Source organism: Ovis canadensis, chromosome 3, assembly GCF_042477335.2.
Source record: "Ovis canadensis isolate MfBH-ARS-UI-01 breed Bighorn chromosome 3, ARS-UI_OviCan_v2, whole genome shotgun sequence".
NCBI lineage: Eukaryota > Metazoa > Chordata > Mammalia > Artiodactyla > Bovidae > Ovis > Ovis canadensis.
In genome coordinates, this window is record NC_091247.1 from 113,620,324 (window position 1) to 113,633,666 (window position 13,343).

General features: G+C 42.0%; 1 protein-coding gene across 1 annotated transcript in view; it reads left to right on the forward strand.

Annotated features, from left to right (window-relative positions):
• The first annotated feature begins 10,087 nt into the window (after window positions 1-10,087).
• The window catches only part of TPH2 (tryptophan hydroxylase 2), a 100,707-nt gene continuing 97,451 nt past the window's right edge, over window positions 10,088-13,343 (forward strand). The window contains exon 1 of the mRNA XM_069584016.1: window positions 10,088-11,621. Coding sequence (XP_069440117.1) covers window positions 11,517-11,621 — 105 coding nt within the window. The 5' untranslated portion in view covers window positions 10,088-11,516. The remainder of the gene's footprint in view (window positions 11,622-13,343) is intronic.

Here is a 13,343-nt window from a genome sequence, read left to right on the forward strand (position 1 = left end):
CATTGTAATCTCAGTTGGATTTTTTTTTTTGGGGGGGGGGGCCATGCCATGTGGCTTGTGGGATCTTAGTTCTCCAACTAGGAATTGTTTATTCCCTCTCCCCTCAGTTCCCACTGCATACACGCACCCTTCTTTATTGCTCCATCTTCCAGTATAGTTGATATAATATCAGTCTGTTCTTGTTGTTTAGTTGCTAAGTTGTGTCTGACTGTCTTGTGACCCCCGTGGACTGAAACTCACTGGACTTCTTTATCCATGGGATTTCCCAGGCAACACATGCTGAAATGGGTTGCCATTTCCTTCTTCTCCATGAGATCTTCCTGACCCAGGGATCAAACCTGTGTCTCCTGAATCTCCTGCGTTGGCAGGGAGATTCTTTACCACTGAGCCACCAGGGAAACTCATTATATTGGTTAGGGCAATGCAGTTCTTAGCTGAGACATGTCTTTCTTTGACCCTTTAATTTTTCTTTGGGAGTCAATTCTTATTAAGGGTGTTTTTTTGTTTGTTTGTTTTTTACATAATTATCACTAATCCAATCTACCATATGTTTAAATGGGCGCTTGCCAGTGATGGGGACTTTACCATAGGGTAATCTGATTAGTCTATTTTGTTCAGAGCTCTCAATGTGTTTTCAGGTTTTTCTTTCTTTCCCGGTCAGTCTTCAACCATTTCCCCATGCCCTGGCTGCAGGGTAAATGCCTGGCTCTCAGCCTCCTGTGGTCTGAGTCTCAGTATTCGGTGCACATGTTTCTTTAATCACGTTACTTTCAGGGTAATACTGTTCTCAAGCATGTCTAGTGCCCTTCTGTCCAGAGGTCCTCTGTTTTACAGTTTCCAGAAAATAAGCTCCATTCATCCCCCTGGGGGCAGGAAGGGAAGTGGCTTGTCTATGTAGAATAGAAGAGGGGAATAGAGTTTTAACTGCCTTTAAAAAAATAACAGTTTTATTAGGATATAATTCATGTGCCATAAAATGCACTCTTTTAAAGTCTGCAGGTCACTGATTTTTAATATATTCACAGAGCTGTGCCAGTACTCTAATATTTAATCTCAGAGTGTTTTCATAACTGTCAGAAGAAACCCGGCACTCAGCAGCGGTCATTCCTGCCTCTCCACTCCCCCAGCACCGACAGCCGTGAATCTACTTTCTGTCTGTCCATCTCTCTCCTCTCCCCAGTCCCTTTTCTTGTCTGTTTTCACCTCTTCACCGCATTTCATATAAATGGAATCATGCACTGTGTGATCTTCTGTGACTGGCTTCTTTCACTCCGTATGATGTTTTCAAGGTTACTTTCTTCCTTTATGTTACTGTTTATGGACACACCATATTTTGTTTTGTCTTTTCATTAGTTGATATCTGCATTGTTGTGAATTTGGGTTGTTTTGTTGTTGTTGTGGTGGTTATGACTAAGGCTGCTATAAACATTCATGTACAAGTTTTTATGTGGCATACGTTTTCATTTTTCTTACGTGTATACCAGAGTGGAACTGCTGTGTTATATGGTAACTCTAGGGTTAACTTTTTGAGGAACTGCCAAACATTGTTCCAAAATGACTACTGCATTGTAACATATACCTAGAGGTGAAATTGTTGGGTCACATGGGAACTTTGTAGTTAATATTTTGAAAGACTACCAAACTTTTCCAAAGTGACTCATCATCTTTCAATCCTATCAACAATGTATGAGACTTGCTATTTTTCCACTTTCTTCCAATATGTCTGTCTTTTTTATTTTAGCTTTTCTAGTGGTTTATAAAGTAGTATCTTTTTGTGTGTTTTGATATGTATTTCTCTAATGACTAATGTTGAGCATCTTTTCCATATACTCATTGGTCACATATTCTTTGGACAAATGTCAGTTCAAATCATTTGTCCATTTCAAAATTGGTTTACTTGTTTTTTCAATGTCAACTTGTAAAAGACCCTTATATATCCTGGTTACTGCCTTCTATGAGATACATGAATTATAAATACTTTCTCCCATACTGTGGGTTGTCTTTTCATTTTCTTGATGATGTCCTTGGAGGCACAAAGGTTTTAATTTTGATGAGATCATATTTATATTTTCTTTGATTGCTTATGGTTTTGTTATATCTAAGAAAAAAATTGCCTAATCCAAGGTCATGAAGATTTAATCCTATGTTTTCTGCTGACTGTTATAGTTTTAGCTTTTAATTTAAGTCAGGGATTCATTTTTGAGTTAATTTTTGTGTCTGAAGTAAGGTAGGAGTCAGTGTCCATTGTTTTTCACATGGATATCCAAAGTTATTCTTTGCTGTCGAACAGTTTTAGCACACTTGTTGAAAATCAGTTGACCGTAAATGGTCAAAACTTGTTTTGAACTCTATTCCACTTGTTTTGAACTCTTTTCTACTTGTTTTGAATTCTATTCCATTTGTACGTCTGCTGTCTTACGGGCTTCCTAGGTGGTGCTAGTGGTAAAGGGCCTGCCCGCCAACGGGAGACGAAAGGGACTTCCATGGGGAAGACACCCTGGGGGGAGGCCGTGGCAGCCCACTCCGGTGTTCTTGCCTGGAGAATCCCTGTGGACAGAGGAGCCTGGTGGGCTATAGTCCAGAGGGTTGCAAAGGGTCTGACACAACTGAAATGACTTAACACATTTGTCTTGTAGCGCCACACTGGTTTGGTTACTTTGTTAAATTTTGAAATTGTTTAACGACTTCTTAAACAGTCTTTGAACAATTCTTTTTCAGTCTCCTCCATTTACCCCCACTTCTAGAGGTATTTGAGCCTTTCAGTTCAGTTCAGTTGCTCAGTCGGGTCCAACTCTTTGTGACCCCATGAATCGCAGCATGCCAGGCATCGCTGTCCATCACCAACTCCTGGAGTTCACCCAAGCTCATGTCCATCGAGTGGGTGATGCCATCCAGCCATCTCATCTGTCGTCCCCTTCTCCTCCTGCCCCCAATCGCTCCCAATATCAGAGTCTTTCCAGTGAGTCAACTCTTTGCATGAGGTGGCCAAAGTACTGGAGTTTCAGCTTTAGCATCATTCCTTCCAAAGAACACCCAGGACTGATCTCCTTTAGGATGGACTGGTTGGATCTCCTTGCAGTCCGAGGGACTCTCAAGCGTCTTCTCCAACACCATAGGTCAAAAGCATCAATTCTTCGACGCTCAGCTTTCTTCACAGTCCAACTTTCACATCCATACATGACCACAGGAAAAACCATAGCCTTGACTAGATGGACCTTAGTCGGCAAAGTAATGTTTCTGGTTTTGAATATGCTATCTAGGTTGGTCATAACTTTCCTTCCAAGGAGTAAGCGTCTTTTAATTTCATGGCTGCAGTCACCATCTGCAGTGATTGAGATTCAATAATGTTAGCTGAGTTGCTTCTCAGTGTTCTTCACTGATAGCTTAGGATTCAGCTTTCTCACGTTTACAAAATCTTTGATCATCTTTTCATCTTTTTAGCTTCCAATTTTTTTGTTGCTGCTGTTTCTCCAATTAATGCTATTCTTTAGTGCCTTGGAAAGGAAAGGCAATCCTTTACTGTTACTTTAGTAGGATTTCAGGAGGGAGCAAAAATAGTTAAATCTACACTCTTAATTAGAAAGAGTACTTTAAATTCTTATATAGATGATGTGGACTTACTGCCTACACTTTGGAACCCGCATTATCTTTAACTCCTGTAATCTGGGTTTATTTCCTCTCTTGCTAAAACCGCACTCTCTAAAGTCACCAGTGACAGCTGTGATAGCCAAATCTAGCGGTCTTTCTCTAGTTCTCATTCCACTTCTCTGTAGTATTTGAAACCACTGACCATAAGTTTTATCTCCTTTCTATGTTTCACCTCCTTTAATCTTTTTGACTTGGATGACTTTTCTTTTTCATTCTATCTTTAATTATGAGCATCTTTTGTGGTTTAGTTCCTGGGTTCTCTTGGTTATTTATTTATTATTAAAATTTTTTAAATTTGTGATAAAATGCACATAACATAAAGTTTGTCTCTCACCATTCTTAAGCTCAATGATGTTAAAAGTACAGTCATGTCATTGTGCAACCAATCTCCAGAACTTTTTATCTTATTAAATTGAAACTCTGTGCCCCATTTTCCGCTCTCCCCAGCCCCTGACAAACTCTGTTTTGCTTGTGAGTTCAGCTACGCTATATACCTCATGTAAATGGAATCACATGTATTTGTCTTTCTGTGACTGACATTTCACTTAGCATAAAGTCCTGGAAGTTCATCCATGTTATCGCATCTGTCAGTATTTCCTTTTTACGGCTGAATAGCATTCCATTGTTTGTATATACCGTGTTTTGTTTACCACTTTGTTCATTGATAGACACTTGTGTTGCTCAGCCTTTTGGCTCTTGTGAATAACAATGCTATTAACATGGGTGCCGGGCTTCCCTGGTGGCTCGAATGGTAGAGAATCTGCCTGCAGTGCAGGACACCTGGGTTTGATCCCTGGGTCAGGAAGATCCCCTGGAGAAGGAAATGGCACCCCACTCCAGTATTCTTGCCTGGAGAATCCCGTGGACAGAGGAGCCTGGCGGGCTGCAGTCCACGGGGTGACAAGAGTCAGACAAGACTTAGTGACTAAATTCAACTCAACATGGGTACAAAAATATCTCTTTGAGTCCCTGCTTTCAGTTCTTTCGGACACATTCACACACACACACACACGCACACGCACGCACACACACACACACACACACACAGGCTTTCCTGTTGGCTCAGATGATAAAGAATCTGCCTGCAATGAAGGAGACCCAATTTCAATCCCTGGGTGGGGAAGACCCCCTGGAGAAAGGAATGGCAACCCACTCCAGAATTCTTGCCTGGAGAATTCCATGGACAGAGGAACCTGGTGGGCTACAATCCACGGAACTGCAAACAGTTGGACATGACTGAGTGACTAATGTATATATATGTATATCTATACACACACCCAGAAATAGGATTGCCAAGTCATACCATAATTATTTTACTTTTTTGAGGAATCCTTTTACTGTTTTCCCAGAGGCTGGCTGTACCATTTTATATTTCCCTCAATAGTTCAAAAGGATTCCAGTCTCTGTAGATAGGATTTTTCTCTATATATTCTTTTATTTGGGTAGTCTGTGTCCTGTGCCAGCTAACATCACTGAATTACTCTCAGATTTCTATCCCTAGCTCTAATCTACTTCCCAAATTCCAGTCTAACATTTATAATTGCATGCTATTTAAAGTTCCTTGGTAGTAACTACAGTCAACTCAAATTCATTCTTCTTTTTCCAAACTTTTTTCCCCCTCTTTTTTTCCCAAAACTTATTCCTTCTTTGGAAATAGCGAAAATACCACCATTTACAGCCATGGAAGCTTGAGAGTTTAGTCTTTTTCCTATTTGGGACTTCACCTTCTATTTCAGAAGCAATATTCAGGCCCTCACTCCGCCCCTGCTGGCCAGGAGACCCACCCCATTGACTCTTGCCCCCCCACCGCCCTTCCCTTCTCCCCCCCACCTCCCCCCTTCCCTCTCCTCCCTCCTCTCCTCCCCCCTCCCCTCCCCTCTCCTTCCCGTCTTCCTTTCCCCCCACCGCCCCTTTCTGCTGCAACCCGGAGCTGCACGATGGCTAGGCTGCTGCAGGACCCTTTGATTCGTGCTCTGCTAGCAGGGTCCGGGACAGAGGCTGAGCGCCTTGACCACTTCCGGTGTCCTGTGTGCCTAGAAGCCAGTTTAGGTGCTGAGTGGCCACGTCCTTTGGTTGGTATGCTGCAGGAGTGCCTGAAACCGAAGGTGTGTGGGGTGTGTTGCGCCACCTGGCCCTGGAGCGCCAGTGGCCGGTTGACAGCCCAGAGACTCCTCACCATGCTGCCCGAGCAGTTTCTGCCCATCCAAGAGCCAGGCGCATGTGGCCTCCTGTCTGGCCAGTGGCTGAGGCTAGAAATGGCAGGGAGCTTTGGGCCTGTGCCCGGCGCCTGTGGGTCTCTCCCTACTTGCCTATGAGAGCTGCAGCTGCCCCGAACCCAGCGAAGACAGGGCCTTTGGGGGCAAAGTATTTTCCTCCAGTGTGCTGTTGCTTGGTGGCTCTAGCAGTGAAGAACTGGCCTTTCAGCGCAGGAGTCATAGGAGACGTAGGTTTGATCCCTGGGTCCGGAGGACCCCTGTTGAAGGAAATGGCAAGGACACTCCAGTATTCTTGCCTGGGAAATCCCATGGACCGAGGAGCCTGGAGGGCTGCGGTCCATAGAGTCGCAAGAGAGTCAAATAACGACTTAGCAACTGAACACCAGTAACAACCCTGGCATCAGATTTACAAATAATCAGTGCTTCATTCTGTTTTTCCAGTTTAATATTTGTCTTCCAAAAACTTACCTTCTCTTGGCTTTGCTTCTCCTACCTCTCTGAAATTTTTCCTTTCTTATTTTCCTTTTTATGTTCCTGTTTTTATTTTGTTTTAAATTCCTTCTTAAATTTGATGTTCCCAGGGTTTTCTGTTCATGACTCTCTTTTTAAACAACATATACTTTGTGAGTGAAGCTGTATGACACCTTTTCAGTACTTGACAATAGCCAAATCTCTATATCCAGCTTAGGTCTCTTTTCAAATTTTAAACCCATATACTCAAATGCTTATTGGACAGTTTCACTTGGTCATTCACATGCGATATATATAAGATCTAACTTTTAAGAGTTTCTTTTTTTTTCTTAACTTTGCAATTATTTATGTGTGGTCTAGTTCAATGAATGAGACTGTAATTTACTCAGTCCACCTAGTCAGAAACTTGAGAGTTATTCTGGAAGCTTTTTATCTGCTCCCACATCCAAGTAGACATGTTGTCCTATGTATCTTACTCCTTAACATCTCTCATTCTTTTCATTGCATACTCTCTCTCCTGGTTGGACTATTTCACGTCCTAAGTGGTTTATGCCTTTAGTCTTGAGGTCCTTCTCCAAGCTGCTACTTTTCTGAAATACCAAGATGGTTACACTGTTGCCTTGCCTAATGCCCTTCCGAGTGATCTCTTTCCCCTACAGGATAAAGTGATAAAGTGAAAAGCCCACTGAACGCCATTCAAGATTTCTCAGGATTTGGATCCCGTTTTCCCCTTCGGCCTTATCCTTCATGGCACCTTTGCTGTGGACCCACACTCCATTCTTGCTGAGCAACATCATTTGTTGATGTATTTCTTATATTGTTCTCTTTACATGGAATCCCCTCCTCTCTATCTCCTGTTCCATTCCAGTTAATAAACACAAACTCACTTTTAGTTATTCAGCTTCTAGAAAGGCCCACTTAACTCCCCTATGGTAACACTGAGCACTCTGTCCCTTGTGCTTTTACTGTCTTCTGTAGAGAATTCAATGTGTTTTGTTTCACTTATTTATTTGCACATATGTTTCTTTCAGCTAGTCTGTGCTTTCTGAGGGTAGCAACATATCTCGTTTGTCTTTGCATCCCCAGGACTCAGTTTCAGTCCCTAACAGAGTGAAGTGAAGGCACTCAGTCGTGTCCAACTCTTTGCAACCCCATGGACTGTAGCCTACCAGGATCCTCCATCCATGGGATTTTCCAGGCAAGAATACTGGAGTGCATTGCCATTTCCTTCTCCAGGAGATCTTCCTGACCCAGGGATTGAACCTGGGTCTCCCACATTGTAGGCAGACGCTTTACTGTCTGAGCCACCAGGGACGTCCTAACAGAGTGAGTCCTTAACAAATCTTTGTTGAATTACGCATCTTCCCAAATCCTCTTCTAGAAAATAATCTATGTATGTTTTCTTGAGCTTAGTTTTGTTTCTTTGTTTGGAATACTCGAAGGTATAATGTAATAGTTGAGACCATGGATTTTGGCGCCAAACTGCCTGCATTTAAATCCTGCCTCAGCCACCTTTTAACTATGTAAGCCTTTGGCATGCATGTGTGCTGAGTCACTTCAGCCGTGTCCGACTCTTTGCAACCCTGTGGACTGCAGCTGCCAGGTTCCCCTGTCCACTGGATTCTCTAGGCGGCGACAATACTGGAGTGGGTTGTCATGCTCTCCCGCAGTGAATCTTCCCGACTCAGGGATTGAACCCACGTCTCCTGAGGCTCCTGCATTGCAGGCAGATTCTATACTGCTGAGCCAGCAGGGAAAACCAAACATTTGGCAAGTTACCTAAATTCTTTGTGCCTCAGTTTCTCCATATATAAAATGGAAATAGTAGTTACTGCATTGTAAATGTTGCGATGATGGATCACGTTTTATCTTAAAAAGTGTTTAGAATCAGTTCAGTTCAGTTCAGTCGCTCAGTCGTGTCCGACTCTTTGTGACCCCATGAATCACAGCACGCCAGGCCTCCCTGTCCATCACCAACTCCTGGAGTTCACTCAGACTCGCCTCCATTGAGTCGGTGATGCCATCCAGCTATCTCATCCTCGGTCGTCCCCTTCTCCTCCTGCCCCCAATCCCTCCCAGCATCAAAGTCTTTTCTAATGAGTCAACTCTTCACATGAGGTGGCCAAAGTACTGGAGTTTCAGCTTTAGCATCATTCCCTCCAAAGAAATCCCAGGGCTGATCTCCTTCAGGATGGACTGGTTGGATCTCCTTGCAGTCCAAGGGACTCTCAAGAGTCTTCTCCAACACCACAGTTCAAAAGCATCAATTCTTCGGTGCTCAGCTTTCTTTATAGTCCAACTCTCACATCCATACATGACCACAGGAAAAACCATAGCCTTGACTAGACGGACCTTTGTTGGCAAAGTAATGTCTCTGCTTTTGAATATACTATCTAGGTTGGTCATAACTTTTCTTCCAAGGAGTAAGCATCTTTTAATTTCATGGCTGCAGTCACCATCTGCAGTGATTTTGGAGCCCCCCAAAATAAAGTCTGACACTGTTTCTGCTGTTTCCCCATCTATTTCCCATGAAGTGATGGGACCAGATATCATGATCTTCGTTTTCTGAATGTTGAGCTTTAAGCCAACTTTTTACTCTCCTCTTTCACTTTCATCAAGAGACTCTTTAGTTCCTCTTCAGTTTCTGCCATAAGGGTGGTGTCATCTGCATATCTGAGGTGATTGATATTTCTCCCAGCAATCTTGATTCCAGCTTGTGCTTCTTCCAGCCCAGCGTTTCCCATGATGTACTCTGCATAGAAGTTAAATAAGCAGGGTGACAATATACAGCCTTGATGTACTTCTTTTCCTATTGGGAACCAGTCTGTTGTTCCATGTCCAGTTCTAACTGTTGCTTCCTGACCTGCATATAGGTTTCTCAAGAGGCAGGTCAGGTGGTCTGGTACTCCCATCTCTTTCAGAATTTTCCACAGTTTATTGTGATCCACACAGTCAAGGGCTTTGGCCTAGTCAATAAAGCAGAAATAGATGTTTTTCTGGAACTCTCTTGCTTTTTCCATGATCCAGCGGATGTTGGCAATTTGATCTCTGGTTCCTCTGCCTTTTCTAAAACCAGCTTGAACATGTGGAAGTTCACGGTTCACATATTGCTGAAGCCTGGCTTGGAGAATTTTGAGCATTACTTTACTAGCATGTGAGATGAGTGCAATTGTGCGGTAGTTTGAGCATTCTTTGGCACTGCCTTTCTTTGGGATTGGAAGAATAGGAATTGGCAAATACTTAGTACTCAGTGATATTAACTATTACTATTATTCTTGTTTTTGTTATTATTACTTCTATCAGTATATTTAAACTTCACTTTCCTATTAGGTTATCAGAGCTGATTTTTAGAGTAAATTCAAGCCAAATAATATTTCAAGAACTAGATCAAATAATAATTATGGCCCCTCAAGACTCCAGAAACAATTATCAATAAAATCCAGTTAATTTTTGCTCATCCATTCCTGTTTAGAAAAATTTTCATCTTGTTTTCTATGTAGACAAGCAGTGCCAGTCCTTGGTTAGTTTTGCAGTCAAGAAGTGAAGTTGCCCCATCGTGTCCAACTCTTTGCGACCCCATGGACTGTAGCCTACCAGGCTCCTCCGTCCATGGGATTCTCCAGGCAAGAATACTGGAGCAGGTTGCCATTTCCTTCTCCAGGGGATCTTCCCGATCCAGGGATCGAACCCACGTCTCCCGCATTGCGGGCAGACACTTTAACCTCTGAACCACCAGGCAGTCAAGCATGTCCATTAAAAAATATATATATTATTTTTTTTATTGAAGGATAATTGCTTTACAGAATTTTGCTATTTTCTGTCTAACCTCAACATGAATCAGCCATATGTATACACATATCCCCTCCCTGTTGAACCTCCCTCTCATCTCCGTCCCCATTTCACCCCTCTAGGTTGATACAGAGCCCCTGTTTGAGTTTCCTGAGCCATACAGCAAATTCCTGTTGGCTATCCATTTTACATATGGTAATGTGAGTTTCCATGTTACTCTTTCCATACATCTCACCCTCTCCTCCCCCTCCCCATGTTCATAAATCTATTCTCTATATCTGTTTCTCTATAAACATGTCCATTTGATCAAGAGTCTTCAATCCTTCAGGAGGCTATTAATATTTTCCTTGGTAACTTTATGACTTACTAAAGTTTGACTAGTAAGTTATCAGTTGATCTATGCATTTCGAATTGTTGGACTTATTCTAGTTTGAAGTCATCAAAGGAATGATTATATGGACATTTCATATCCTTTTCATTCCTACGTAGTGAGGAAGATTCTAGGGTTAGTGTCTCAACCATGCATCAGTTCAGTTCAGTTCAGTTGCTCAGTCGCGTCCGACTCTTTGTGACCCCATGAATCGCAGCATGCCAGGCCTCCCTGTCCATCACCAGCTCCCAGAGTTCATTCAGACTCACGTCCATCAAGTCCGTGATGCCATCCAGCCATCTCATCCTCTGTCGTCCCCTTCTCCTCCTGCCCCCAATCCCTCCCAGCATCAGAGTCTTTTCCAACTATGCATATATGTGGCTAAATCACAGCCTCACATTTCCTTTACAATTGCTTAAACATCACTGCATAGTGGTATCACACGCCGGGAAGCAGTGCAGTTTATGAATGCCATCACACACACAATTCCACTCACACAGTCATAACACATCAGATCAGAAAAAATTTATTAACATAAAGTAAAATGGCTTAGGGGCTCTGCAATACTGATCTTTCTCAAATTATTTTCCTTCTTTTGGAAAACATTGAAACTTGCCAGTAGCAGGTTTGAGAGATGAGAGCTAAGGTCAGGGGAGAGATGTTTTCTTTTACAAATAACACTCCATTATGTATTGTTCTCCACCACCCGTGCCCAAGCAGCTACTCGACCTATGAAACAAACAAATAGCAGGGGAACACAGATAACCCCAGGCTTCAGGTTTGTAATCTGACTGTGGCCATCGGCAGCCAGAAATGAGTTTCTTTCTAATCAGCCTTCCATCAGTCCCCAGTCACTCATATAAAGGGGCCTGGAAGGGGAAGATTCGCGTCGCGTTTTCTTCAGCAGCAGGGTTCTGGTCAGAGCCCCGAGAGGTCCGCTGCCTGCCAGCCCCTCTCACCTTGCCGCGGCTGCTGCCCTGCTAGCCCCTCTGCTGCAGAGGAAGCAAATTACATCGGGACCCATGCAGCCAGCAATGATGATGTTTTCCAGTAAATACTGGGCAAGGAGAGGGCTTTCCCTGGATTCAGCAGTGCCCGAAGAGCATCAGCTGCTCGCCAGCTTAACAGTGAGTACTGAGCAGCTGGCACTCTCTAGAGGAGTGTTTTCCACGCTTGGGATAGTCTTATTCTTGCCACTGGGACATGTACTCTAAACACACACCCTTAATTCCTTCCTCTATCATCTGTCTAACCTGCCTCCCTCCTGCCTCTCTCCATCTTTCCTTCTCTCTCCATAAAGTAAAGCAGATGTCCTGATTTCTATGGGGCAAAACTTTCTTCCCTCAAAGTTTTTGAGTTGAAAGTAAAAACGTTCCCGAACATTAAGAACGAGAAGTTCTGTGAAACAATGTCTTATATCAACAACCAAAATAAGTGTGCAGAATTTTTGAAAGGACCGTTTATTGTGAGTTGGAACAGGGAGAAGAAATTAAATGGATTTCTATGGTTCCTGCAAGGTTACTGTGTCTTCTGTGCCCTCTTCCATCTACAAAACCTGGTCTTTAAACACAAAGTAATATTTTCTGTTTTTGTCTATAAGTGCTGTTTACTGGAATAAGAGAAAGATCAGATTCCTTTCAAAAGTTTTCCTGTGTTCCTCATTATTCTATTATTTTTCAGTTTAATTATGGGGTAATGAAAGCAATATACCAGTTGTTTCAATGTTTAAGGCAGGTTTATTAAAAAAACAGTAACAGAATAAAAAAGTAACATTTTGCAGGATTTAGATCCTGATATGGGATAATAATCATAGGATTTAATAAAGAAGACAGTGCATGAAAAATGTATTCAGATTTCTAGTTATTAAAAATATTAAATGATATTTCATTACCATACTACCAGAGTTAATCAGCCAATTACAATTCAGTGTGTATCATAGAAAAATCTGTTTCAGTATTGTAGCTCTGACTGTGTGCCAGAGGGTTGTATTGTACTAGTATATTATTACTCCTAAAAATGTTGAAAAGTGATCAGGGCAAGTTTTGAAGAACTGTTTAAATCAATTTGCAAAAATGAGTCTAAAACATAAGTAAGTTTTCTAACATTTAAATGTTAGAAATGAATATTTGAATGAGATATTACAATGAAGAATTCTGAAGCCATAGTGACCTTCTGGGAGGAAAACAAGGAAAACTCAGAGTTATGGTTAATGTATAATCTCCCTTTCATATAGAAAATAATACTTGAATATATAAGACCTGTGGCAGATGTTGAGAGCACTACAACGTTTGAGCCTTTAATGATGGAACATACTGCCAAATGCCAATGCCTGCATAAACTTCTTTTGTCCCTCAAGTCATAAATTATAAAATATCTATTTCTGTGATATATATATATCTAGTGAGTGAGGCAATAGTAACATGTGAAAAGAAAGCCAGTAGAGAAATCAGAGGAAGAAAATGACAAAGAACTGTTCACTGGGTTCCGTATCAAGTGTTCATTTCTCAGTTTCATGAGCAAGTAATAGATTGGTATGACTGTATGATATCACTGTCTGCCAGGGAGAAAGTTCTATTTGCCCAATTCTTCATCTGTATATAAAGAACACGGAAAGGTGCACGCCAGTTTGCATTCTGCTGAATAAGTTTCCAGCTTTATAATTGTGTATTTCTGACAATGGGATCCAAGTTTCTGGAATCTGTCGTTTTTGTCTTTAGCCAATAGGACTAGTAGTCATTACCTAGTTGTGTTATTATTATGGTATCTTGGTTGGCCAATGAAGTGCTAATATTTTTCGATTTCTCAGATTCTTCTCTTGGCTCCTAATGATGAGCTAGCCTCTTTGTTTC